At 42.2% G+C, this 23,111-nt stretch overlaps 2 protein-coding genes and 3 long non-coding RNA genes across 12 annotated transcripts in view; 3 read left to right on the forward strand and 2 right to left on the reverse strand.

Annotated features, from left to right (window-relative positions):
- Nucleotides 1–23,111, forward strand: part of LOC125982473 (uncharacterized) — a 146,296-nt gene that overhangs the window by 47,291 nt on the left and 75,894 nt on the right. The gene's annotated exons all lie outside the window — the stretch shown is intronic.
- zic3 (zic family member 3 heterotaxy 1 (odd-paired homolog, Drosophila)) lies at nt 3,640–7,832 on the reverse strand. The gene is made up of 3 exons (XM_049742969.1): nt 6,827–7,832; nt 6,249–6,412; nt 3,640–6,104 (listed from the first exon to the last, which is right to left on the reverse strand). The coding sequence occupies exons 1-3, from the start codon at nt 7,821–7,823 to the stop codon at nt 5,922–5,924; spliced, it is 1,344 nt and encodes a 447-aa protein (XP_049598926.1). The 5' UTR covers nt 7,824–7,832; the 3' UTR covers nt 3,640–5,921.
- The window catches only part of LOC125982782 (uncharacterized), a 34,353-nt gene continuing 19,400 nt past the window's right edge, over nt 8,159–23,111 (forward strand). The window contains exon 1 of the long non-coding RNA XR_007486498.2: nt 8,159–9,204. This is a non-coding gene — a long non-coding RNA (uncharacterized lncRNA). The remainder of the gene's footprint in view (nt 9,205–23,111) is intronic.
- zic6 (zic family member 6) lies at nt 10,623–18,983 on the forward strand. The gene is made up of 2 exons (XM_049742861.2): nt 10,623–15,641; nt 17,302–18,983. The coding sequence occupies exons 1-2, from the start codon at nt 14,600–14,602 to the stop codon at nt 17,877–17,879; spliced, it is 1,620 nt and encodes a 539-aa protein (XP_049598818.1). The 5' UTR covers nt 10,623–14,599; the 3' UTR covers nt 17,880–18,983.
- Nucleotides 15,706–17,248, reverse strand: LOC125982729 (uncharacterized). The gene is made up of 2 exons (XR_007486478.2): nt 16,938–17,248; nt 15,706–16,219 (listed from the first exon to the last, which is right to left on the reverse strand). It is a non-coding gene; the product is annotated as an uncharacterized lncRNA (long non-coding RNA).

Below are 23,111 nucleotides of genomic sequence, written 5' to 3' on the forward strand. Positions count from 1 at the left end.
CCTCATGCTCCAATCTTTTATCCTCTTGCCCCCAAGTGACTGTTGTCACTCTCACACAATCATATTTATGCTATTGCAATTGCAATTCATCATTATGTAGTCCACATGGAATTTTTTTCTTTTCTTTTTTTTTTTAATTAGAACACAAGCATGTGAAGGTCTACTTATAAAGTTGGATCTTGACGTAAATGTAATTTAATTATGACAATTAAAATTAAATAGATTAAATTCTTCCATGGCCAAGCTTGTAAGCCAATTTCTTCTCTGATGAAATTAATTGAATTTCCATTAATCCATTCCAACCACCAAGACCAGCATTTCTTTTAAGCATCTTTTAAGAACTTAAGAACATCTTTTAAGAACTTGGTCGGACTAGCCCCTCACGCCACAGACTGTGGTAGATGTTTTTATTTCGGGCCCAAAACACGCCAAAATGCTTCTTGTGTGTGTCGTCAATTGTGACGTAAGAGGAATCAATAAGCAAATCATCTGGCAAGCAAACGATTTGTAGGAATCTGTGATCACGCTTGTAACTCAAAACGTTTAACTTAAAACTTTGCAATGGAATGAATAGAAATGCTATCTGTCTCTCTGCCCCGCCTCCAGACTACTTTTACTTTTTTTTTTCTTTTTTACTTTTCCTGGAGGGAATTAAAAGCACCCAAAGTCAATTGGTGATTTAGCATCTCACTCTCGCTCCCCTATATATGCACAAGAAGAACTACGATTGGAGAACATCTTCATAGCTGAGTGTGCATGCAGACACACACACGTACTTACTCTGGGGGCTCATTAGCGTGGGTGTGTGGGTTTAGAGATTCATCAAGTCTGTTCAAGCACTTCCAACCCTCCCAGAATTAACGCTATGCCACTGTATATATGTTCATCAGTCAACAAACTGATGATGTCATTGCTACGGATGTGCTTTGAGTTTGACTATCTTTGTTTATATTGTGACAGCCAGAGGTGGTAAAGATACACCCACACTTTGTATTTACTATAAGTAGAAATTCTTGCAGAAAGAAGTGCCAAGATTTCATTCAATCGTGATCTCAAATGGCTTCAAATTAAATAATGCCATGTATGAAAAATTGTCAACTTTCACTCGTCATAGCTGCAGGCTATGCGCTTAGGTGACGGCCTCAATGGAAATGCATCTTAATTAAAGGGGGGCAATAATTGAGTGTGTAAGACAAAGCCATTGTGCTGATGTGCTAATGGTTTTGCATGACAAAAAGGACGCACAAAAAGAACGCCACGCTCGACACAGGAAGACGCATCATGTGGATTGAAGGTGTTTCGCGCGGTGCAAGCAGCTCGCTAGAGCGTCGAGAATTGGCAGAGCGCATCAAAAACTCCCGAGCTGACAAGCAATTTCCGCTGTTGTTTTATGAAGTCATGTTTTCAACTCTTGTGATAATTTTGCTCACTAGAATGTCGTGGTGCGTTTAATGCCATCCGGTAAATGTCAATCATTGCTAATTGTCCGTCTCAGACGATCCAAAATTGCAGATTGAACTGAATTTTAAAAACATCAGGGAACTTGACACTTTTTGTTTTTTTTAGCTTTAAGTATATCTGCAGCCAATGAAATATGTGATAATTTAAAAAAACGTAATTTATGAAAAAATAGTAGGTCTGAATACTTAATTGTTTAACAATTCGTGAAATCCGAAAAAGTTTTGTAATAAAAGGAAATACTTGTCCACTCACAAGTTCAGATTTCACAGTATGCAAATTTCCATGCCATTAAAATTATTATTATTTAAAACAGTAATTATATGAAAATATTGATGATAAAAACAAACGTCTTAATTAATTACTTGTGATAATGATTAGTTTCTCGTAGCAATCAATATGCAGCAGGTCCTCTTTCCTCGTGATCATAAATCGACTCTTTCGGGAATGTTTGGCCACATGTCACGCGCTCAGGGATCAACTGCTTAAGTGCCCTTGAGCGTTAAAATGCATCTTGCCAGCTTTATAAGCTTCGCAGAAGAATCACAACAAACCTTCCCTTGCATTCACTTGAAAAAAGACACAAGTGTGCATAGTGCGTATTAAATGCATGTTGTGATAGCATTAATTGATAACCCAGCTCAATATAGGGGCGCGTGTGCAAGCTTCGCTTGCGTGACAAAGGACGTTGGGGACCTGCTTGTGTTGGGTGATCCTCTTATAGAGCGCGCTCTTCTTCTGCTTAGCCAGCAAATACTCTTCACTGGGAGGAAGGTGGGAGGGTGGGGGAGCGGGCAAAGGCGTAGTAGTATGTTTTGGGGGTGGTGCTATTTTTTTTTTTTTTTTAATGTATTTGATTTTGTCCAATCAATCCGATATCAAACTTCAGCCGGAATAAGTCAGTCGCAGACCGCCACTCACTGCCTTTCTCCCCCGGATGGAGGTGCCAAGAGCCAGCTGCCATCATCCCACGGTTGCCCCCCCCCCTCCCCACGCTCACACGCACACACAAAAACCTTGTAAGAAAGGACAGACAGACAGCACATGCATGCGGCAGCATTGTTGGTTTAGTCTCTACGCACTGCTTGCTAATCCATTATTGAGAATCAACCAAAAGTTCAAGCATTTTATCTGTGTGCGCGCGCGTCTCTATTTTTCCTGTCCCTCCCACTCTCTCTCATGGCTTTCTTGGACACTGAGTGTGCTGCTCCACTTTCTCGTTTATTTATATCATCATTTACTATACGCGTGTTGACGGATGAACGCTCAAGTGTTTGTTTTCCTTAGCGGAATTACTCTCAAATTAACACGCATTAATGGCATCTTTACGCTCGGATTTGTCTGCGATGATAATGCAGGTCAGAGTGCAGTCACCAATCCCGCGGAATGACAAGCAGCGTGTAAAAAGCGTAAACAAACGCAACATTGACGCGTGCGTAAACGCATCCATCCATTCTCGCGGCTTTTTTTTCCTCCCCCTTTCTCGCTCGGCAAGTCGGGTCTGTCTTATTTGACGTCACTGTGTCTGAGAGGAGGAACTTAAAATGTGCGACGAGACGAGCCGAGCGTGGAGGGATGGAAGGAGGGGGGAGGTAGGGAGGGAGGAGGGGGAGAAGAGAGGAGAAAGGGGGCTGAGAGGAAAGAAATCAAAGGAATAATCGCGCTTGCGCAAAAGTGGGGAGAAAAATGTGAATCAGTCTCCAAATACTGGTGTTGATGCATCTCATTTTGTAAGTAAAAAAACAAAAAACAAACCGCTGATTTCAAACCCATCACCACGTGTTCATTTATTTCTTATTTCGCAGCGAGTAAATGAGGAAACCCGTTTGGGTGCGTGTGGTGGGAGACTTTTGGCAACACACACTTCATTTGACTGTCACACGGTGTCCTCACTTGCCCGCCTTTCCGTGCAGTTGCTAACCTGACGTCTCATTTTCTAAGTCAAAACAAATTCTCGTAAAAAAAAAAAAAAAAGTTTTCACGCGTGCGCAACTTTGACGTGAAATGAACCGTCTGTCAAGTCACGTCAGGATGACTGCACGCACACAAGCCAAGACACTAAGATGGCGCCTCCCTTGGTGTCAAGTTCAAGTGACTCCTTGCAGTCTGACTCCCAGCAAGCACACAAACATGCTGCTAATAATATATGAACGGGAAAAAAAAAATCATTTGGAAGGCTCGTTTGCAGAATGCTTTGCTTTTATTCCAGTCCAAAAAAAGAAGAAAAAAATCACATTTGTTTTCTTAAAAGAAAGCAATACACAGTAGCCTTTAGAAACAAGGGAGCGCGTTTTGCCTGATGGTCTGTAGCTGATTCAGGCTAAGGCATTAACGTAGGCCTGCTCTTGTAACATTTGCCTCAGTGTGGCACAGTGACACATTTCATGACTAAAAACATTTTTTTCCTCCTCCTCATCTTCAGAATTTGACCCCTATCTCCCAGAAGGTGTTACATCACATTCTCGCTTTTGTGTGTACGTGTGTTTTTGTTTGTTTATAAAGACAATATTTGCTATGTGAATGAGGGGCAAGCATAAGAAAAAGTAGTTCTATTTTAAATTAAGGTATAGAAAATAGCATATAAAACATATACTCCTTAAATTATTTAATTAAATAAACGTATTTCATATATCACTGTCACGAGGTACCGATTTTTTTTTTTTGTACATTTTATTTTCAAAGTTAGTGCTGGTGGTCTGAAATTGTTCTCACAATATACTTTGTGTCTGCATAATATTTAATTCTTGAGAATAGGTTACAATGCAATGCTGTAACGCTTTTTGAAACCCCCAAACAAAAAAATAAAAGTCCCTCATAGATCTACAATTCCTTCCACTAGATTTGTTTTTCCAACACAAAAAATGCCATCTTGACAAGTTACTCACACATAAAAAAAAAAGAAAACAGGCATCATCAAACTGCTCTATATGCAAACACCACAACAGAGAACACGCTTTAGTTTCCACAGAAGAATTACGTTTAAAACAATGCAGGCTGACAGACAAAAACGTTTTATTATTATTATTAATATTATTATTCTTTTCTTTCTTGTGACAGTTCCATTGTTGCCGATGCACACATTTAAAAACATACTTGCACAAAGACACTGCTGGAACTATTCTTTAAAAAATAAAAATAAAAAAAAGCCATTATTGGCGTGTCTCAACACCCAATTTTAAAATTCTGTCACCTTGATTTGGAAATCCGCACACACTTGTCTATAATACAAAGTGTGCAATAGGCTGTTTTTTTTGTTTGTTTGAATGCTACAGATTTGACATCTATGTCGGATTCTATAAAAGTAAAATATACAAAAGCAAAGTTTGAATTCCAAGCCCACCCCCAAATAAAGATTACCACACAAGCGTTTTATAGCTTCTCAGCTTAACTCCCTCCTCCAAGGTCACACATGTACATGTCAATGGTCTCATAAAGAAAATATGGGAAATATTTTGCATCATATATAGACAAATCCATATTATCCATCCATATAGACTATTTATTATTCGATGCAAATAAGACACGTGTAGGCCTACTGGTTAAAAAAAAATCAAAATATCAGAAAGGAAAAGACAAAAGGATACAATCGCCATGTTGGAGCTTTTTTGTTGTAATTGTGAAGCTGAGCCCAAACTGTACAGTTGTTAGAAAAAAAAAACATTTCCATAAATATCATTTTCCCCCCCAGAACTTATACCCATAATTAAATTACAAATCGATAAATATGGCATCATGGATATGTATTTACAACGGCATATTAACAAAAGGCAACGTTATTATATTTAACGGCAACAATCGTAACCTAATACCACATTTTTTTTCTCCACCCGAAAAAACGGACGATGACAACAGATTTGACCCCATCAAACAAGGAAATACATTCACGAGTATAATATTTATTTAGGATTTTTTTTTTCGTTTTGTAATCTTTTAAACTGTGTTCAAGTTCATGACAAAAAAGACTTTGGCACGTTTTCTTAAGACTGAAGTTCCAACAATCAATTGAAGGGGCGACATAACAGTTGCTGTCTGCCACCCTTTTTATAATATAAAACAGAGTGAAGTAATCCTCCCTTTTTTTATTCTTTTTATTTTTAAATAAAATTTTCAGAAAATACATAAAATGAAAAATAAATCATTTTTAAATCCTGAAATGTTTTTTTCAACTAAAAAGAGAAACAAAAACAACACAATGATGTAATCTGCGGATTCTCTTTTCCATTCATTTTCATTTGAATCCCTCCAAACTGCGGAATAAAAAGTCCAACTTGAGTAATCCTGAGCTCGGACGTGGCCCGCTTGCTTGCTTCTGCATGTCCCGTTATGTTCGTGCGCGCGCGCGTGCTTGCGCGTGTGTCTGTGTGAATGTGTGTGTGTGTGTGTGTGTGTGTGCAATCAGGAAACGTCTTAGTTGTTTTTAAAATCCACATTGTCGAAGTTCGGCCTCTTGCTTCTTCTCGCCCTCAAACGTACCATTCGTTAAAATTCGGCGCCAGCCCCTCGCTGTGTCCGGATGTGTTTTGCACGGCTGACGGGGGCGTTTTTGTCGGGTCTTCGCTGGAGGCTGAGCCCAGAACCGGGGGTGTGGATGACTCGTATCCGGAGCTTGCTGCCGGGGACGACTCGGACCCTTGGGACTCGTGGACCTTTCGTGGAGAGGGGAGAAACCAAAAATTCAAAAGACTGAACCAAACATAAAAAAAGGGAGTGGGCTATTTAAGAAGCGTTTTTTTGCGTGCGTGCGTGCTGCGTCTGCCCCCGCTGATGTGTCTAATGAAGACGTTAATTACCTTCATGTGTTTCCTGAGAGAGCTGGGATGCGTATAGGACTTGTCACACACTTTGCAGATGTACGGCTTGTCTGACGTATGCACGTGCATGTGCTTCTTCCGGTCGCTGCTGTTGGCGAAGCGTCGGTCACAGCCGTCGAATTCGCACTTGAACGGCTTCTCACCTGGCGGGGGAAGGCGCACGCATGTCATATACACACAGTAGACGGCCGCGCGCGCGCGGACACACACACACACACACATACACACACACACACACATGCCCGAGCGCACACGCACACACATGCGCACGCACGCGAGCACGGTCACGCGCGCCCACGGAGAATGTGTGAGCAGTATTATTATATAACAGCGTACCCTACATTTTTGGCTTCACAACTGGGCTAAGCGCTGCTTCTGTCATGCTTTTATTTATTCATTGCGTCTACTCTCACTTTAGTAAACACTGGAGCAACAGTTTGCAACTCCACTCCAACTGTGCGCTCAGACGAGTGGACCTTAACACTTGATTTAACACACGCTCTCAATGAGCACAACTGAGCACAAACACACATCTTGCGTGCTTTATTAGGCCTTACCCGTGTGCGTTCTTTTGTGGATTTTTAAGTTCTCCGAGCGAGCGAAGATTTTCCCACAGCCCGGGAAGGGGCACGGGAAAGGTTTCTCGCCCGTGTGCACTCGGATGTGGTTGACGAGTTTGTACTTGGCCTTAAAAGACTTTCCCTCCCGAGGGCAGTCCTCCCAGAAGCAGATGTGGTTGCTCTGCTCGGGCCCGCCGACGTGCTCCATGGAAACGTGCGTGACCATTTCGTGCATGGTGCTGAACGTCCTGTCGCACGTCTTTTTGGGTCTGTTCATCTGGTGCTCGTCTATCCACTTGCACGACAGTTCTTGCTTGATGGGCTGCCGCATGTAGCGGAAGAATGCCCCCGGACCGTGGTGGCTGGGCACGTTCATGCCCATGTTCATGTTGATGGGGTGGTTGTAGTTGTGCAGCTGCGCCGCCGCGCCGTACGGGTCCGCGCGCGGACTGGCCACCGGTCGGTAAGGGTCGGCTCGTCCGAAGATGTCCCCGCGCAAGCCCAGATGCATCTGGCTGTTGACAACGTGTCCACTCGGTGACGAGTGGCTCACCCCTTGCTCGTGGAGTCCGGGGAAGAGCAAATGTCCTGGGTTGTCCGCGATGCCCGGCGGCCCATGGAGGCTCCCGGTCGAGGCTGCAAACAGCCCGTGTTGCGCGCTCTGCGCGGCCGACTCTCCCACGCTGCGGTTCCGAAAGAGAAAGTCCCGCGTGGAGTTGAACGCCCCGCCGCCGTACGAGCCCACCTGGCCGCCGTGCGCGTGTCCCAGCGCCGCCGCATAGCCACCGGCTTGCGGGGTGAAAGCTGATGTCTGACCGGAGGCGATGTCGTGGCCCACGGGGCTGATTTTGAACGCTGCCGAGTGGGAGGACTCGCTGAACGGGTTGAGTCCAAGGCTCGCGTCCCTGTTGCTGATGTCGTGGTGCCTTGGTGCCCCGAAGCCGCCCACTCCTAGCGACGCGAATTGCGGACCGCTATCGAGAAGCATAGTCATGAGCTATGACTGGGGCAAAAAAAAAAAAAAAATTAGGAGGAAAGAAATATAAAATCCAGTTTAGCGGAGCGCGCAAGCTGCAAGCGCCGCGCCGAGATTTGCCGCACCGAAAATAATTATTAAATATCACGAACCCCCCAAAAATGAGCACTCCGAAAACGGGGACGAATCCTTCTCAAGAGTTTGGAGGAACGTGCAAAACTCCCGTCGAGCGCGCTCCGTGAGAACCAGGATCACACTCCCCCCCTTTCCAGCCGGATGATGTCCTTGGACTGATAAAGTCAATCACTCACTCTCAGAACATAAATGAACTCGGGAGGCAGTGCTACGACAGCCAATCGCGGGTTGACTCCCCGCCTCACACGTGACCCACAGCCAGGCTGCTAATTGGCCGGATTTCCAGTGATTGGCAGCGTTGCCTATTGAAGATGGCAGCTCGTCTCTGCCGCCTCATTTTGATTGGCTCTCGTCGGCGTTATTTTGCAGGTAAATACGAGCCTTTGCAGCTCCGAGCGCGCAGCCCGAGGAACGCGCAGCCCGGACCCAACTTAGACTTAATGAATGACTTTTTTTTTTTTCATTTTCTTTTTTCTTTTTTTTTTTTCACAAGATTTTTTTTGCGACATATTAAACATTTAAAGAACAATTGTTGGATAGTGATATGAATAAAAAGTAAAGTGTGTATATATATATATATATATATTTCTATCTACTAATTTGATGTCATCTATCTATCATAAAACTCGATGTTTCTGTCACGAATCCAGATTGTGGCATTTTAAGAGGTTTTGGGAGTGGGGGTTGGTGTTTTTTTTTCAGAGAATCTCCATATAGGGTGTAAAGACTGAGGGTGGGGGGGACTGAAGGGAGGGAGGCGTGCGCGCGCGCGTGTGTGTGTGTGTAGGTGGGGGGGTAAAAGACAGACAGAGAGGATGGCAGCAATTGTAATATCCTGCGATTTTATTTAGGGGGGCTTAGCCCAAAAAAAAAAAAAAAAAAAAAAAAAGCAAGAAAGGGGGTGCAGCATTGAGCGTGTTTCAGAGGGATACTAGCAGACTCTCTGCGGGACACATACAATCTGATCAAGTTCAGAGACGCACTGAGTGCTTCAAGCGGCGCTTTTTAACCGGCGAGCCTTTCACATGCCCCCCCCCCCCCAATCCGCAACCCCCCAAACCCACATACACCCACAATCTGTCCCAGGAAGGAACTCCTCACATTCTTTATTTTTAAGGGAGCTCGCTCTTTACAAACCTCCCCCCCAAAAAGTCTTTCAAATCAGCACCTTCATTTCTCGTCGTGCCCTCATCCCATCATCATCCATCCTTCCACTCTCCACAACTTTTCCCTACACCCCTCTTACACAGTACATACTGGAGAGGTGAGTTGTCTGACTTTTTTACATGTCAGTGAAGGCAGCGTGCGTGATAGATGTACAGTATAGTTGTTTAGTCTTGAGGGCGGGGCATTATGTGAGATCTTGTTTTCCTACATTAGTTTGGGCGTGTGTGAGCATACATCGTTCGGGGTTCTTTTTATGCTACAAGTTGGGACTTGGCAGCTTTTTAGCCCCAAAATGCAAAGGAGCACAAAACAGAGGACATGAGCCATGCACACACACGCACACACACTTACACGCACGCGCGTACGCAGACTTAAGCATAGTACGTACTCAACATTTGCTTCCTCATGAACGCTCACGCGCGTGCACGTGCACACATGTTGTGTTCACCGCGCGAGATTTACGGCGACCTTTTTTGAACCCTTGACGAGTGACGGACTAACTGTTTAAATTAATCTCCTCGTCTCTCCACATTTTATAGCCTTGTTGGCTGTGCGCGTTCACGAGGCCACGCTTGCTCGTGCTTGCAGGGTAAAGAAATCTTGTGAGAAAAAAAGTAGTTTTTTAGGAGTGACGAGGGAAAGAAACTGGTGCCAGACGACTCAAGATTTTTTAAAATTATTATGTTCCCTCTGAGAATGAAAGTTAAAATGTGACGTTTTTCAGAACTCAAAAAACCAAAGGTGGAACTTAATATAGTGATATCAATATGTAGATTCAATGACATTTTGACTCTATTCAGTTAATTGATTTCCTGTCCATTTTTCCCCTTAATATTTTAATTCCTTTTCCCATAATAAAAGACTTTCCCATAATTTCAGCATGCATCAAGTGTACTAATTATATCGTGTGTAATATTATATAACATTCTTACCATGCATGTACTGTGTGTAATTTGATTATTTTGTTATCTTAGTTTGGGATTACCTCATAGACGAGCCGTTTGTGGGGGTGCCTCATTGGTTATAACATAATCTGCTTCCCATTGAGCATGCGCGCCATAATAAACTATGACAATATTGCAGTGGTGCAATAATTTAGAGCACACCTGACGTGAGAGGACAGGCAGGCCCATCCAACCATGCATGCATGCTACTGGAATTCAATGGTAAAGCCACGTTTTGTATTGCGGTTGCAGTAGACCTTAATGGATTCATTAAGGGAAGTAGCTGCATGGAAATTATTTTTCTTTTTTTCTTGACAAATAATTAACTGAGGTAGCAAACTTTGTTTCTTATGTCATATCGTGACCAAACTGCTTGGCTGATTGTGGAAGCTGCATAAAGGACTTGTAATTATAATATATGTACTATATAATGTAATTAAAAAATAGATACATTATATATGTATGTATATATGTATATATACTGATACTATATATATATATATATATATATGTATCTATGTATGTGTATATATGTATTGGGATGCGTATGTGTCTATATAAGTGTGTGTGTGTGTGTGTGTGTGTGTGTGTGTGTGTGTGTGTGTGTGTGTGTGTGTGCGCATGCAGTAACGTATCTTCATAATACATATTCAAATAGTTGAATATTTCTACCTATCTGACAGTGATGGTAGCAGTGAGTATAAATGTCTTTTTTATTGATATTGGCTCTCTTCCCATAACGAAGAGCTCAGTGAGTTACTGTGCATCATGCTGTTTGTATTCATCTCAATGCAGACACTCCATGTACAGTATAGTCCTGAACGAATGCAATGTTCTGTTACTTGCACTGTTGGGTCGAATGTATGCATGCTATCTTGTAGTGCTGCCTAATCTCACTGCCAGCCTGTGTTCACATCCATATTTTGAAAACAGAATTGTTGTCTTTTTCACGTTCTTTCAAAGCATGCCGGATTTCAGACATTATACCAACAAAATTATGATACCATTTCGGCACACTTGAATTCCCCGTACAGTAATTAACATGCAACATTTACATCCTGTCTTATCCCCCCCCCCCCCCCCCCCCGGGCTCGTAGTGCTTTGGCCAAATTCACCATTTTTTACAGCATGGGTTGTCACTTAGAATACATGAAGCCTGTTTACATCTTTAGCTAATTTTTGTAAGGGCAGACTGATGAGTCAGGTTTGCTGTGCAGAGACAATGACACTTGCACTGGCTTGTCATGAGGACTTTTTTTTTTTTTTTACCGGAGTATGCCATGTCATGCCAGTGCTTTGTCACTGCATACATGCTAGCACACTTGTCCAGGATTCATGCTATCATGTGCGCACAGCTGTCGTCATGCGCACCATGGGGTCTCCTTGACTGACTGCTTTACGGTGTTTACATTCAATGAAGTGCAGGGATGCGCAAAGTGTGGCACGCGGGCTTCCACTACACGCCAAGTGCAATTCAACTGTATTTAACTTTAATCTTTGATACATTTGCAGTCGAGCTTGAAGAAGTGTTTGTTTTCAAACGTTTATTTTACGGGCAATGACTTAAGCAATGATGTTTTGGGGATTTGCTTAATCATGCGGAACTCTTGTTCACCTATTCTCCAAATTCACAGAATTAATAATATTGGCTGACTTTTGCAGTCCTCCGTAAAGGTAAATCCGTAATTTTTCTGTTTATTCAAAACTAGGCATTTGTAAACACCTGCTTTTAATTTAGAAAATAATAATCAACATTTTGACAGTTTTCTGACAAATGTTTCAAATTAGACCACTACCTAGAATATCACTTTATGTTTAAGCAATTTTTCAATAAATTTGAAATAATTTCCTGTTTTTTCAATTCAGGGAAGGAAATAAAAAAAAATGTCTATTTAATTCCATTCCCTGAACTAATCTACATATTCATCGATTATTATAATAATCGTGAATTGCAACCCTAATAGCCCTGTTGTCCTGATTCAACCTTTGTGGATTACCATGAGCTGGATAACTACGACTCTATACACAGACATATAGTAAAAACATAATTTCTAGCAAACACCTAAAAATTTCAAAAGAAAACGACGTAGGTAATTAAGGTATTAGACTAACAATATTCAAGTGCAGGGTTCATGTTAAAACTGTGCATAAGGTTGCAGCAGTATTAAACATATTTTTTAGCAATAAAATCTCAGTCTCGTTTTTCATGAGCATGTAGGCCGACTACGCTACTTCAGTGTATTTTTATGACTATATTGCTTGGAGAGCTAAAGTCAATATTTTTTTTGCTAGTTCAAGAATCACTGAATGAGTGGAATGAGACATTTAGCTCCTTACTTGAGGCATCTCTTTGCAAGGGGTTAGTTAACATTACACACATAGACGCACATGCACACACACACGCACACACACGCACGCACACGCACACACGCACACACTCACGAATACTTACATGCATGAAGGCACAATGATAACATGTCAGACACAAGCACGTGTAGGTTGAGAACAAATGGGCTAAAAATGATTTCTAGTATAGAAAATGGATGCATATTATACTTTGGTCCATTAGAGAAGGGGTGAGAACCTGCAACCCATGGGCCACATACGGCCCATGAGAACATTTGACCTGGCCGTCATGCAATTTTAAACAAAAATAAAACCCGAGGAGGTGTTTAAAAAGCCTGGAACCATTTAGACGACGATTGCCGATAAAATTCAATCTTTTGTTAATTTGTTTGATTGATTGTCTTTTTCAGAAATTTAATGTGGTCCTCACTGGACTCTATATATATATATAAAAAATGACCCCACTCATGAATTAGACGACATTTATATATTGCAAAAAGAAATTGTGTGTTTTCATGACATAATACGAAAACACTGGTGCGTGTGTCTTAGTCATCTGCTAATTGGTGTTAGTGCTCCAAAATTGATTTTTTTTCTCTCTTAGGATGTGACACCGTTAAACATACAATAGGTGAGAATCATATTTACAGTGTACAAATCACAATATACGTAGATGTAGCCCGTCATGCATTTATGGAGAAACTAGCATTGTTCTAACACACAAAAAAAATGAAAATCACACAATTTGTCTTTAAAGAAATAAAAAACAAAATGAAACTGTAAAGTATATAGGATTATATTTTTGTAGTTTTAATATTCACCTTTCTACCTGTTAAATCAACAACACAGAATTGTTTGTTGTAGTATTGTCAATAAGGCTATTCATGCTATTAAACAACCTAAGAAATACGTTGAATTTTTATCTATTTATTTTTTACAGCATTCATGGCTAAAAGGTGAACAGTGTTTTGTTTATTTAGTGTTATTTATGTTCTGTCCAGCCTATTTAAACCCAATGAAAGCTCGATTGAAATTTTTAGCTTTATTGCCCTTTAATGACCTTCAACCTTGACTCATTTTAGGAAATACACGAGGTCAAAGGTTGACTAACACTAGTGGTCCAATCCAATCACTTCTGTCACATTTTGTGGCCTGCTTGTGACTTTTGCTTTGTCACTTTCGAGGAACCTCTGCAGGTGACGTCACATAAAGGATTAGCATTTACCATAAACATGTCATCTCCACCTGCTATGGAATGGAGGAAGTCATTTTTATAGTTCAAATCAATATCTAAAAAAATCTCTGCATATAAATATAATTTTTATGCCATTGTAATAGAAACTTAGTTCGTCACGTGTGCTCATTTGCATTTTTACATGACGTAGCTGTTGAATCTAGTCGCACCTTTCATGATTATTAATTAGTTTAATAATTGCGTATCAAAGAGCTCAACCATGTTGCATTAAAGAGAAATATTTTGCATATTTGACATAGGTTTTGCAGTTCTGTAAAAACAAACGTGAGTGTGGAAACCATTCGACTCGCTGATATTTACACAACTTTCCATGTTTTGAAAATCTGGAATTCCAAACGGAATTGGACAGTAATCGTTCTGGACAAACGGTGACTTTCCCCCGCCCCCTTCTTTTTTTCTTCTTCTTTATTTGGGTGTGTTAATATTTCCAGAGGAATTAAAAAAAAAAAAAAAAAAAAAACTCGGACGTGGCACTACAATTGTCTTGTATTTTGCTGCAGTCATATTTAATCATCGGACTTTGCAGGTGATGAACGTTTTTCTTCTTGTGCACTGCCGGTTTGTCTTGGTGGGCCAAGAAAAGCGCCCCGAGCAATATTTGGGAGTATTGCTGGCACTTTTCAAAGCATTTTCTCTGCTCGATTTGAAAAGGGTGTCGTGCAGCGAGCGCCCGCGTTGTGCACCCCCCCTCCTTAAAACAGACCCCAGTGGCTGTCAATCACGGCGCATTCCAGCCAATCCCAAAGCTTCCATTTAAAAAAGCCGCTGTGCCTGCTGTGCTTTTATATTTTGCACCGTGGCCTGTTTGCGGGGGCACTTTTACTACCACGGTTATTGCCACAAATCAAGAGGGCAAAAGAAAAGTGAGGCGGGATGGGACTCGCGGCAACTTTGAGCACTCTGGTGCGTCTTTCAGCTGGAGTGAAGTTCACGGCCAACAATTTCACATGCAGATGATAAATAGCAATCTGGAAGCAGACATTTTGAAACGTCCTGTCCCGCGTTGTGTGTGTGTGTGTTTTTTTATTTTTATTTTTCTTCAAAAGAATATTTCCCAAATTCGCCGCATGCAAACTCTACACCCAAACATGACAAGCCTGGCGCGGTTCACTGGCTGCCCTCTCAACCCGGGGGAGAGGAGCGGCGAACCCAGCGTGGCGCTGCCTTTGGCAGGGGAGCGCACGGGACTCCCCACTGGCACTTCCTTAAAACTCTGCCCCTCGCACTCTTTGCGAGACTACCCCGAGACGAGGTCCAGTGCATTCGTTGACCACTCGCTCCCCCACTTTGCTGACCCGGGCTACATAGAGCACAGCGGCCCCAGGGGCTTTGTCATCGGAGGCGGCATGCCACCGGGCACCGACCAGCTGGCATCATCCCGGGGGAACCAGCATGGCGGCATGCAGGCGCGCTACCGCGACTTCGCTGGCTGCAGGGACGCCAGAACAGGCGCGTTCTTCGCCAGCTACCAGGAGCAGGCCTCCGGGGGTGAGCCCGGTCAGATGATGGTGGGTCTACCTGGGGACCTCCTCACCAGGAGCCACCCGTACGGGGGCGCCGTAAGTCCCAAGGGGGGCGGTCAGCAGCTTGTCAATCAGCTCCTGGGACTTTACAAGCCCTTCGTGCATCGAGCTGGAGGAGGCGACACGCTCCGCAGGTGCGCTAAAGTCAAGAGCGAGCTGGTGTGCAAGTGGAGCGCGTCCGACGGGCCCGGTGGCAAGGCGGCGGCGTGCTCCAGAGCCTTCGGGACCATGTACGAGCTGGTCAGCCATGTGACCATGGAGCACGTCGGCGGAGCAGAGCAGGCCGAGTACGTGTGCTGGTGGGAGAGGTGCGCCCGAGATAGGAAGCCCTTCAAAGCCAAATACAAGCTGGTCAACCACGTCAGAGTCCACACAGGGGAGAAGCCCTTCCCGTGTCCCTTTCACGGCTGCGAGAAAGTCTTCGCCAGATCGGAAAACCTCAAAATCCACAAGAGGACGCACACAGGTTCGTTGGAACACATTCACACAATGTGGAATTTTGAAAACAAACTTTGGTGTATGACTCTCCATAGGTTGCAAACTGCTCGTTTATTCTTTTATGAAGCAGTAAAGTCAGTAGATGGCAAAAGCATTTATAGCTGCACTTTTTATGGCCCCTTGTGCAGCATAAATGTTTATAGCGTGGACAGCGTGGTGACCCAAATGTTTATTATTGATTCTTGTTATTATGATGATGATGATTATTATCATTATCATTATTATTATTATTATTATTATTATTATTATTATTATTACTAAAATGGAATATGTCGGCTATTATAATTCTCGCACACCTTATAGGCGCGATACAAGAATGAGTGAAGCAGTGGGGAAGCCACCGCTGTATATGTAGGCTGCACTGCACGGGGGCCGCTCCCACTTCATTCAAGTAAAATTATTAAATAAATCCCGGGACACCGGAGAGCTCGTGACGTGGCCGTTACGCGCGTGATGCGTGTGCCTCCCAGGGACCATCCCCACCCTCCCGTGCACATCAGTGTGGGAGACATCTTGGCAGTGTGGGCAACCAGACAAAACAGAGGCCTGTATAGAAACTGAATTCATATTAATTCATATGTTTACACCCGATTGTCGATTTTATTTTTCTTGTTTACAACTAATTAGACACTGTAGACATTTTTACTCCCCTAATTTTCAATTAAGTGTCATTTATTTTAAATGTTTGTTTTTAATAAAAGTTAAGTTAACGTGGGCGTGAAATCACACACTGCAGTGAATATAGGCAACATAAAAAAACATCACCAATAATAATAATAATAATAATATTAATAATAATCATAATAATCATAATATAATAATCATAATAATAACAATCATAATAACACCAATCATAATATAATAACAATCATAATATAATCATAATGATAATCATCATAAAATAATAATAATAATAATGATAATGAAAGAAGCAAGTTGGTAAAACAAAAATGCCATCGTACTTCCAGTGTAAATGGTGAGCCTAATGAAAGCAGGAATTAACGACTTGCCCCATGCTGTGATGCTTATATCCGGAAACTGCATTCACTGTCTCATTTTTTTATGATTACAATAAAAGTCATTCACTTACAAGCGTCTATGAAACCGAATGTGTATTTATGATTATCTGGCCCATGTGTGCAGTGTAATGGCTACAAGGAAGAAAGGAAGGAAGAACAAAAATAATAATAATAAAAAAAAACCCACATTGCAATAATTCTCCCTGGCAACTACGAGGCAAACGCACCGATGCAACTTGACCTACATTTAAGTGAAAGTCACTCCATCACTTGTTGCGAGCATCTTGTGGGGGATGCTTGGATGTGACAAGACTGAAATATAAAATACAAAAAAAGAAAAAAAGGAAAATACAGTGAGTAAGTGAAAGGTAACATGAGGATAAGCTGCACAAATCGGCCAAATTGCACATTTCCAACATAGCTGTCTTTGCAAAGATGATCACGTTTGAGTGTAGCTATCTTAGACATTCAGTGAACAACAACAGCTAAGAGCTCAAAATATTTCTGCCCTATTAACACGGGGAAGGAAGTCCAATCATGATTACCTACCTCGCCCCCCCCGGCCTAACCTCACCCCCCACCCCCCTTTCTCTCCATGTGCACGTCTAGGTGAAAAGCCTTTCAAATGCGAATTCGACGGCTGCAATCGAAGGTTCGCCAACAGCAGTGACCGCAAGAAGCACTCGCACGTTCACTCCAGCGACAAGCCGTATATGTGTAAAGTGAGGGGCTGCGACAAGTGCTACACGCACCCGAGCTCTCTGCGCAAGCACATGAAGCTGCACTGCAGTAAGGAGGCCCAAAGCGGCACCACCACCGCCGCCGCTTCTGCTTCGGCCGCTTCCGCTGACTCGCATCCCGGCGAGTCCGAGTCCCCGTTGCTCAGCCCCATCCACGACGTGACCTCCTTGTCCCCCGGGAGTCCGGACGACTCGAGGTCACGTCTCCCCCTCGGATTCGACAACAGGTCGCAGCCCCTGCTGGATGCCTTGTTGCTCCAGAGAGGCTCCTATAGTACCGGCACTACCAGCAGTCTCGGTGGCCCCAGAACCCAGTCCGCCCAGTACCAGGCCGCCCACGCTTTCCAGCACCAGAGCCCTTCCTGCAGGACTTTCCCATCAGCCCCACATTTCCAGAAAGGTTTCGTCAACGGGTGGTACACATGTCATAGTGGTGTGGACTCCTAACTAGTATGTCTGACTATCAGTGGACATTTCACTAGGTACACCTGCAAAATGATATTTACGTAATAAGTTAGTTGATGAGCTTTCACTTATATATAAAATAGATATGAATAGTGGTCATAATCATTCAGACCACAGTTGTGAAATTCAAGGTCCGTGGGCCAGATGTGGGCCCTTCACATTTTGTGCAAATCCTATTTCATTTTTTGGTTGAGTTCAACTCTCTCACATAAAAATTTAAAAATGCATCTCATTACTACTCACTTTAAAAAAAAAAAAAAAAAAAAAAGGTTTTACGTACTACCCAAATGTATGGCTTCGGGGGAGCAACATTTTCTTCCCACCTACACAATTCTTAGTGATTTTATCTGGTGCTATATCATTTACAATCATGGGTGCTATATCGAAGCCATAATGAAGCCCAGCCGTGCTGTATAGAACCAGCAATGCAAAATAGAATCGCTGAAGCACCTACATGTACCCATAAAATGAATGTATTTTTTTTTTCTTATTTAGTATTATTGAACCACTTCTTGTACTTGAGCTGTCAGACTGTGCAGGTGTACCTAATGAAGTGTCCGGTGAGTGTTTCTCAGCTCGAGCACTACGTGTACCTTTTTGTGCTTGTCGTGTTACATATTTAGTGAGAAGTTGTGAGCAGTGTTTTAATAAGCCCCCCCACTCCCCACCTTTTTTGTTTGCTTTGACACGCCCACTCTCACGGTGGGTGATGATATATATATATATATATATATATATATATATATATATATATATATATATATATATATATATATATATATATATATATATATATATTTTTACATCGTGTACATCTTTATTTGTGGGCTTTATTATTTTTTTTAAATCATGAAACCTACTTCTGCCTTTATATCCTTGAATGTAAACCCTTCCAGTGCGGGGGATCTTTGAATGTATAAACCAGATGTCGGAAACATTAATTATCGCTATATCTGAAAGATTTTTTTTTTTTTTATGTATATAACAGCTTCTATTTGCCGTGTAGGCCTAAGGCGCTGTAATAGCGTGGGGCTCAGTAGTTTACTATATTGTGCATTCCGCACTCGTGCTTTCACTGTCACACGTGTTAAACATTTGTGTGCAACGTGAGCATCCGCTTGAGCATTATCCCATCTTAATTAGAATTCACTGTTACTGTACTCTACTGTACATAAGCCTGTTGTATAATTAACTATGTATTCTAGATTTTATTAAAGTGTCTATATATTCTGTTTGATCAGATATGCAGTTGTGGTCAACTTCTTTCATTTATTTCGTTATTTATTTCCCGTGGGATGCTCACAATTAAGTGCGGGGTAAAAAAATTATGATGAATTTCTTGCGTCGGTCTCTGTTGTTGGTTTGCCGCGACGTGGGTGTCAAGATTTGCCTTTGATTAGAGGCCATGTTGTAGTGACATCACCACCACCACCATCAGGCACGTGCCAATTAATTATTGATTTTCATTTTTTTAATAAATGGACACATGCACACTCATCCATTCATGTTCAATGTACACACTTTTTAAAATGTCTTTGTCTTGTGTAGCTGACAGAATTTGGTTGCAGTTGATCACTTGGTAACCTCCCACACACAAACAACCTTTGAGCTCTTCACTGTCTCGATTGCTCTTTTTAAATCTAAAATATCAAATATTTCAACTTCTGCTTCTTTTTTTGTCACTTCCACAGTGTGGAAATCTGACAAGATGATACAGAATATTCTCAACTCAATTTTATTTATATTTATACAGCACAAGCACTACTAAATACATGGAGTAAAAATTAGTCATACAATAACCAAGATGGTTGAAATGAGTAATCAATTATTATTGCTAAAAATAGCTATAAAACGTGAAACAAATGCCGTGTCAAAAGCCATTGAATAAAAATTTTAGAACGAGTTAAAAAAAAAGTATGATTATTACAATAACATAAATACCACATCTTTGACCCATTATTTCAAAATGGAGCATCGTGGGTTAAATTCTAATACTTAAAAGAAAGAGCAAGTTCATTGAGCTGATCTGACATTTCCAGGTGTGTCAGTGTGTCTGCGTCTGTGTTTGTGTTGGTCGCACAGGCCACACATTTGATGAAAGAGGTCAATTGCCAGCAGCCAAACTTTGTACCTGCCCGTATGTCAGCATTTTTTTTTTTTTATGCCATGAAACACATCGATGACGTCCGTGTCATTATATGGCCCTGCATCAAAAAGATGTCAGGTCAAAAGTGACAAAATTTTATCATATCTTTGAAGCATTTGCAGACAGTGGCCTGAAATTATTCAAAAATTCTGTTGAGTGACAAGTGGAAAAGTATGTTGGGTCTTCAGAGTTGAGTTTGGATCAATTAGTTTTCCAGATTTCATTCAAGAATCTCCATTAAATCTTCTGACTACACTACAGTAAACTTATACGGTTCAACCAATATGTTTCTTTCTAAAGGTGTGATGGGATTGTTTCTGCAGTCTGATTGGCTGAGAGCTGAGCAGCGTGATGCTTTGGGAACAACATCCACAGGGACCTTTTTGGGAGCTGTTTTATGTAGTTTAGAATGAATATTGAAAGTTGATTAGTCTTGTCTCAAAATTGACACACATGAAAAATGTGCTTGGTTGCTTTATTGGGTCCTCCTGCTCTTTCATAACGAGATACAGTAGAAGTTATTTTTGTTCGCCCCAAAATTATGCCTTCGCAAAAAAGTATGAATGCTCTGTTTTAATGCAGTGATATTACCAGAAATATATTGTGAGCACATTTACCTTGGAAACAAAGAAAAAAAAAAATCAACAGACAAGCTGCCCAGTTGGCTCCATTCAACCTTTGCAATCTGCACACACATGAAGGAAAAACACCGATTTGGCAAGCACATCCGTATTATTAAAAAATATATATATACAAGTTAAAACTCGGGCAATTATGTTATTATGGCTAGCAATATGTTTATTACTGTGCTTGTTTGCTGAGAGGGCTTCTCCATATGTTGACTGTTTGTCAAAATATTCGAGAATAAAACCTACCTCGCTCCGTGTTTAGGATATTCCGTCGTCATGCTCGCGCTTATAAAGCTCCATGACTGTATGAAACATTTCGTTTACACAAGCCGGCCGCGTGGGTTTCCCAAAGTCAGCAAGGCGGACCACGCCCTTCTTCCCAGCAGGCGTGATCTAACGCTCTGCGGGTTTGCCACTTGGGTTTGAGCCCGCCATCTTTCCACGGGCGTGCTCTGCCTAGCAACAGGCAGCCATTTTGGGCTTTACGTCAAGCTAATGTAAATAAAGCCATTTTCGATTCCGGCTTCGCTTCTTCTTACCCGCGGTGTGTTTGAGCCCCAGCTGTGCGTCAGGGGGGGAGGGCTGGTGGACCCATTTGTCACAGCAGGATTTTCTGCATCATCATAACGGCGCATGACGTTTTGCGTAATGTACGCTGGGCGCAGTGGGCGGCGTCTCCGAGGTTTTGGAGGGCTCGCTTGGCGCCGGCTTGGGAAGGTACTATCCTTAGCGTTGACTTTAAGTGGTGATAATGGCCAAGCTGACTATCTTTTTGATTGCATGTATGCAGACCCCCCACGACCCCCCTCCAACATCCTCAGGTCAAGCCATTGGTGCGCTTCCAACCTGCTTCGTCTTTTACCCCCCCCGTTTGCTCACCCTCCTTTTCCCCTTTTTTTGTCTTGGATCTAATCCGTTTCCATTCATCGCATGAAGCTTCCTGTACATTTTTTTTAATGCATTTTAGTCACAGGTTTTGAAAGCCACGCACAATGTATCATCAAGATTCTGCTGTAAAATAATTATAAAACAGTTAATAATCCTTAAAAGACTGGAATAAAAGGACGACAAGAGCTCTCACAGGCTGTTCTTTTTCGAAGGTAATCTGCTTCATGTCTGTCACACAGTGGCGATATGTGGCCGCTATATTAGGAACGGTAGAATTGCATTATCTAACGGAGTAGCGGGGACGGTTGGAGCCAGCAAGGCCTTCACTAGCCACATATATTAACCACAATGTTGTTGCCAAACAAACTAACTGTAATCGCCCTTCATATCATCATCAGAGTTTTCTGTAGCAAACAATTATAAACGGTTTGGCTAGTTGTTGATCTCATGTCAAGTTTGCTCCATGCTGCTGTGTCACTCACCAGCAAATGTTCTCATTCAAATTGTTGAGACCACTAAGAGAAGAAAGATAGCTCACACAGTTTGTTGTGACATATTTAGGTTCCCTTTGACTGTGAGGAAAGAAAGCCAACCAGCGGGGATGAAGTTTACACGGCCATCAATTTTCACCGTGAAAATGACAAAAATCCCAGCACGCCTCTGTATGGAGGTGTACTCGAAGCCCCATCAGCTAGCGTCTTCTCCCAAAAAACCCAGCAGCCAATGAGCGTTGGACTCCCAGGCAAAGGCCCCGCCCCTCATATCTAATGCATGTTTGTCTTTTTGAAGCATTGCAGTTTACCCCTGTGGCCGGTTCATGAAAAGACTCCCTTTTTCTTTCCCTTTCTTCCCCTCCTTCATCATCATTCCTTCTTTGCCCGGCTTCACCCACTTCTTGGCAGTAGGTGATGAGGCACACTTTCCGGGAAATCTGCTCTCTTATGAGCTCCAGCTCAGCGACTCCGCGATGAAGTCGAGTCTTGAATAAACAAGTCACCTGGAACGACCTTACTAGTATTTGTTGGCGAATAATCTTGTTGGAAAACATAGTGAGGGAATGACCACAACTCAAGGCCCCTCCCCCCTTTCTTGAAGCTCAATGTCCTCTCGAGTAAAAACTCACTTTTTTATCCTCAAGGATTCCGCTCAACACTTCTGAGACAATTTAATGCTGCTGCTTAATTATTCACATTTTACTGAATCCTTTTTTTTTTTAAGCATTTGTTCGAGGATGTCAGGCGCTTTGATCGTCACACCTAAGGAGCACGTCGACGTCTCAGATTTGACAAAAAAAAAGTACATTGCAAAGAGGTCCTGTTGTCTTTGCGTTCTTAAAACTATCACGTTTCATTAAGCGACGGTTTAGTTGCAAGATACTTTTTTTGCACAGTTTATCAAATCTCTCCTGTTTGAGGTTCGACTTGGAAAAAAAAAGAGGAGGAAGAAAAAGGAAGGTACTGATCATGATCCAGGAGCTTTCAAAGCGGTGTGTAATCGCGAGTGTTTAATTTTATCTGTTGCAGTATGCATGGCAAGGCGGCTGTGTAATCA

The sequence above is a fragment of the Syngnathus scovelli genome, chromosome 1 (genome assembly GCF_024217435.2).
Source record: "Syngnathus scovelli strain Florida chromosome 1, RoL_Ssco_1.2, whole genome shotgun sequence".
NCBI classification, from domain to species: domain Eukaryota; kingdom Metazoa; phylum Chordata; class Actinopteri; order Syngnathiformes; family Syngnathidae; genus Syngnathus; species Syngnathus scovelli.

What these genes read in the sequence shown, in the direction of transcription:
- zic3 (XM_049742969.1), bottom strand. Translation starts at nt 7,823, where the DNA reads ATGACTATGCTTCTCGATAGCGGTCCGCAATTCGCGTCGCTAGGAGTG. An exon ending in CCACAAAAGAACGCACACGG is followed by an intron (nt 6,413 to 6,826) that starts GTAAGGCCTAAT and finishes TTCCCCCGCCAG; the next exon opens with GTGAGAAGCCGTTCAAGTGC. An exon ending in CTCTCAGGAAACACATGAAG is followed by an intron (nt 6,105 to 6,248) that starts GTAATTAACGTC and finishes TCTCCACGAAAG; the next exon opens with GTCCACGAGTCCCAAGGGTC.
- zic6 (XM_049742861.2), top strand. Translation starts at nt 14,600, where the DNA reads ATGCAGATGATAAATAGCAATCTGGAAGCAGACATTTTGAAACGTCCT. An exon ending in CCACAAGAGGACGCACACAG is followed by an intron (nt 15,642 to 17,301) that starts GTTCGTTGGAAC and finishes GTGCACGTCTAG; the next exon opens with GTGAAAAGCCTTTCAAATGC.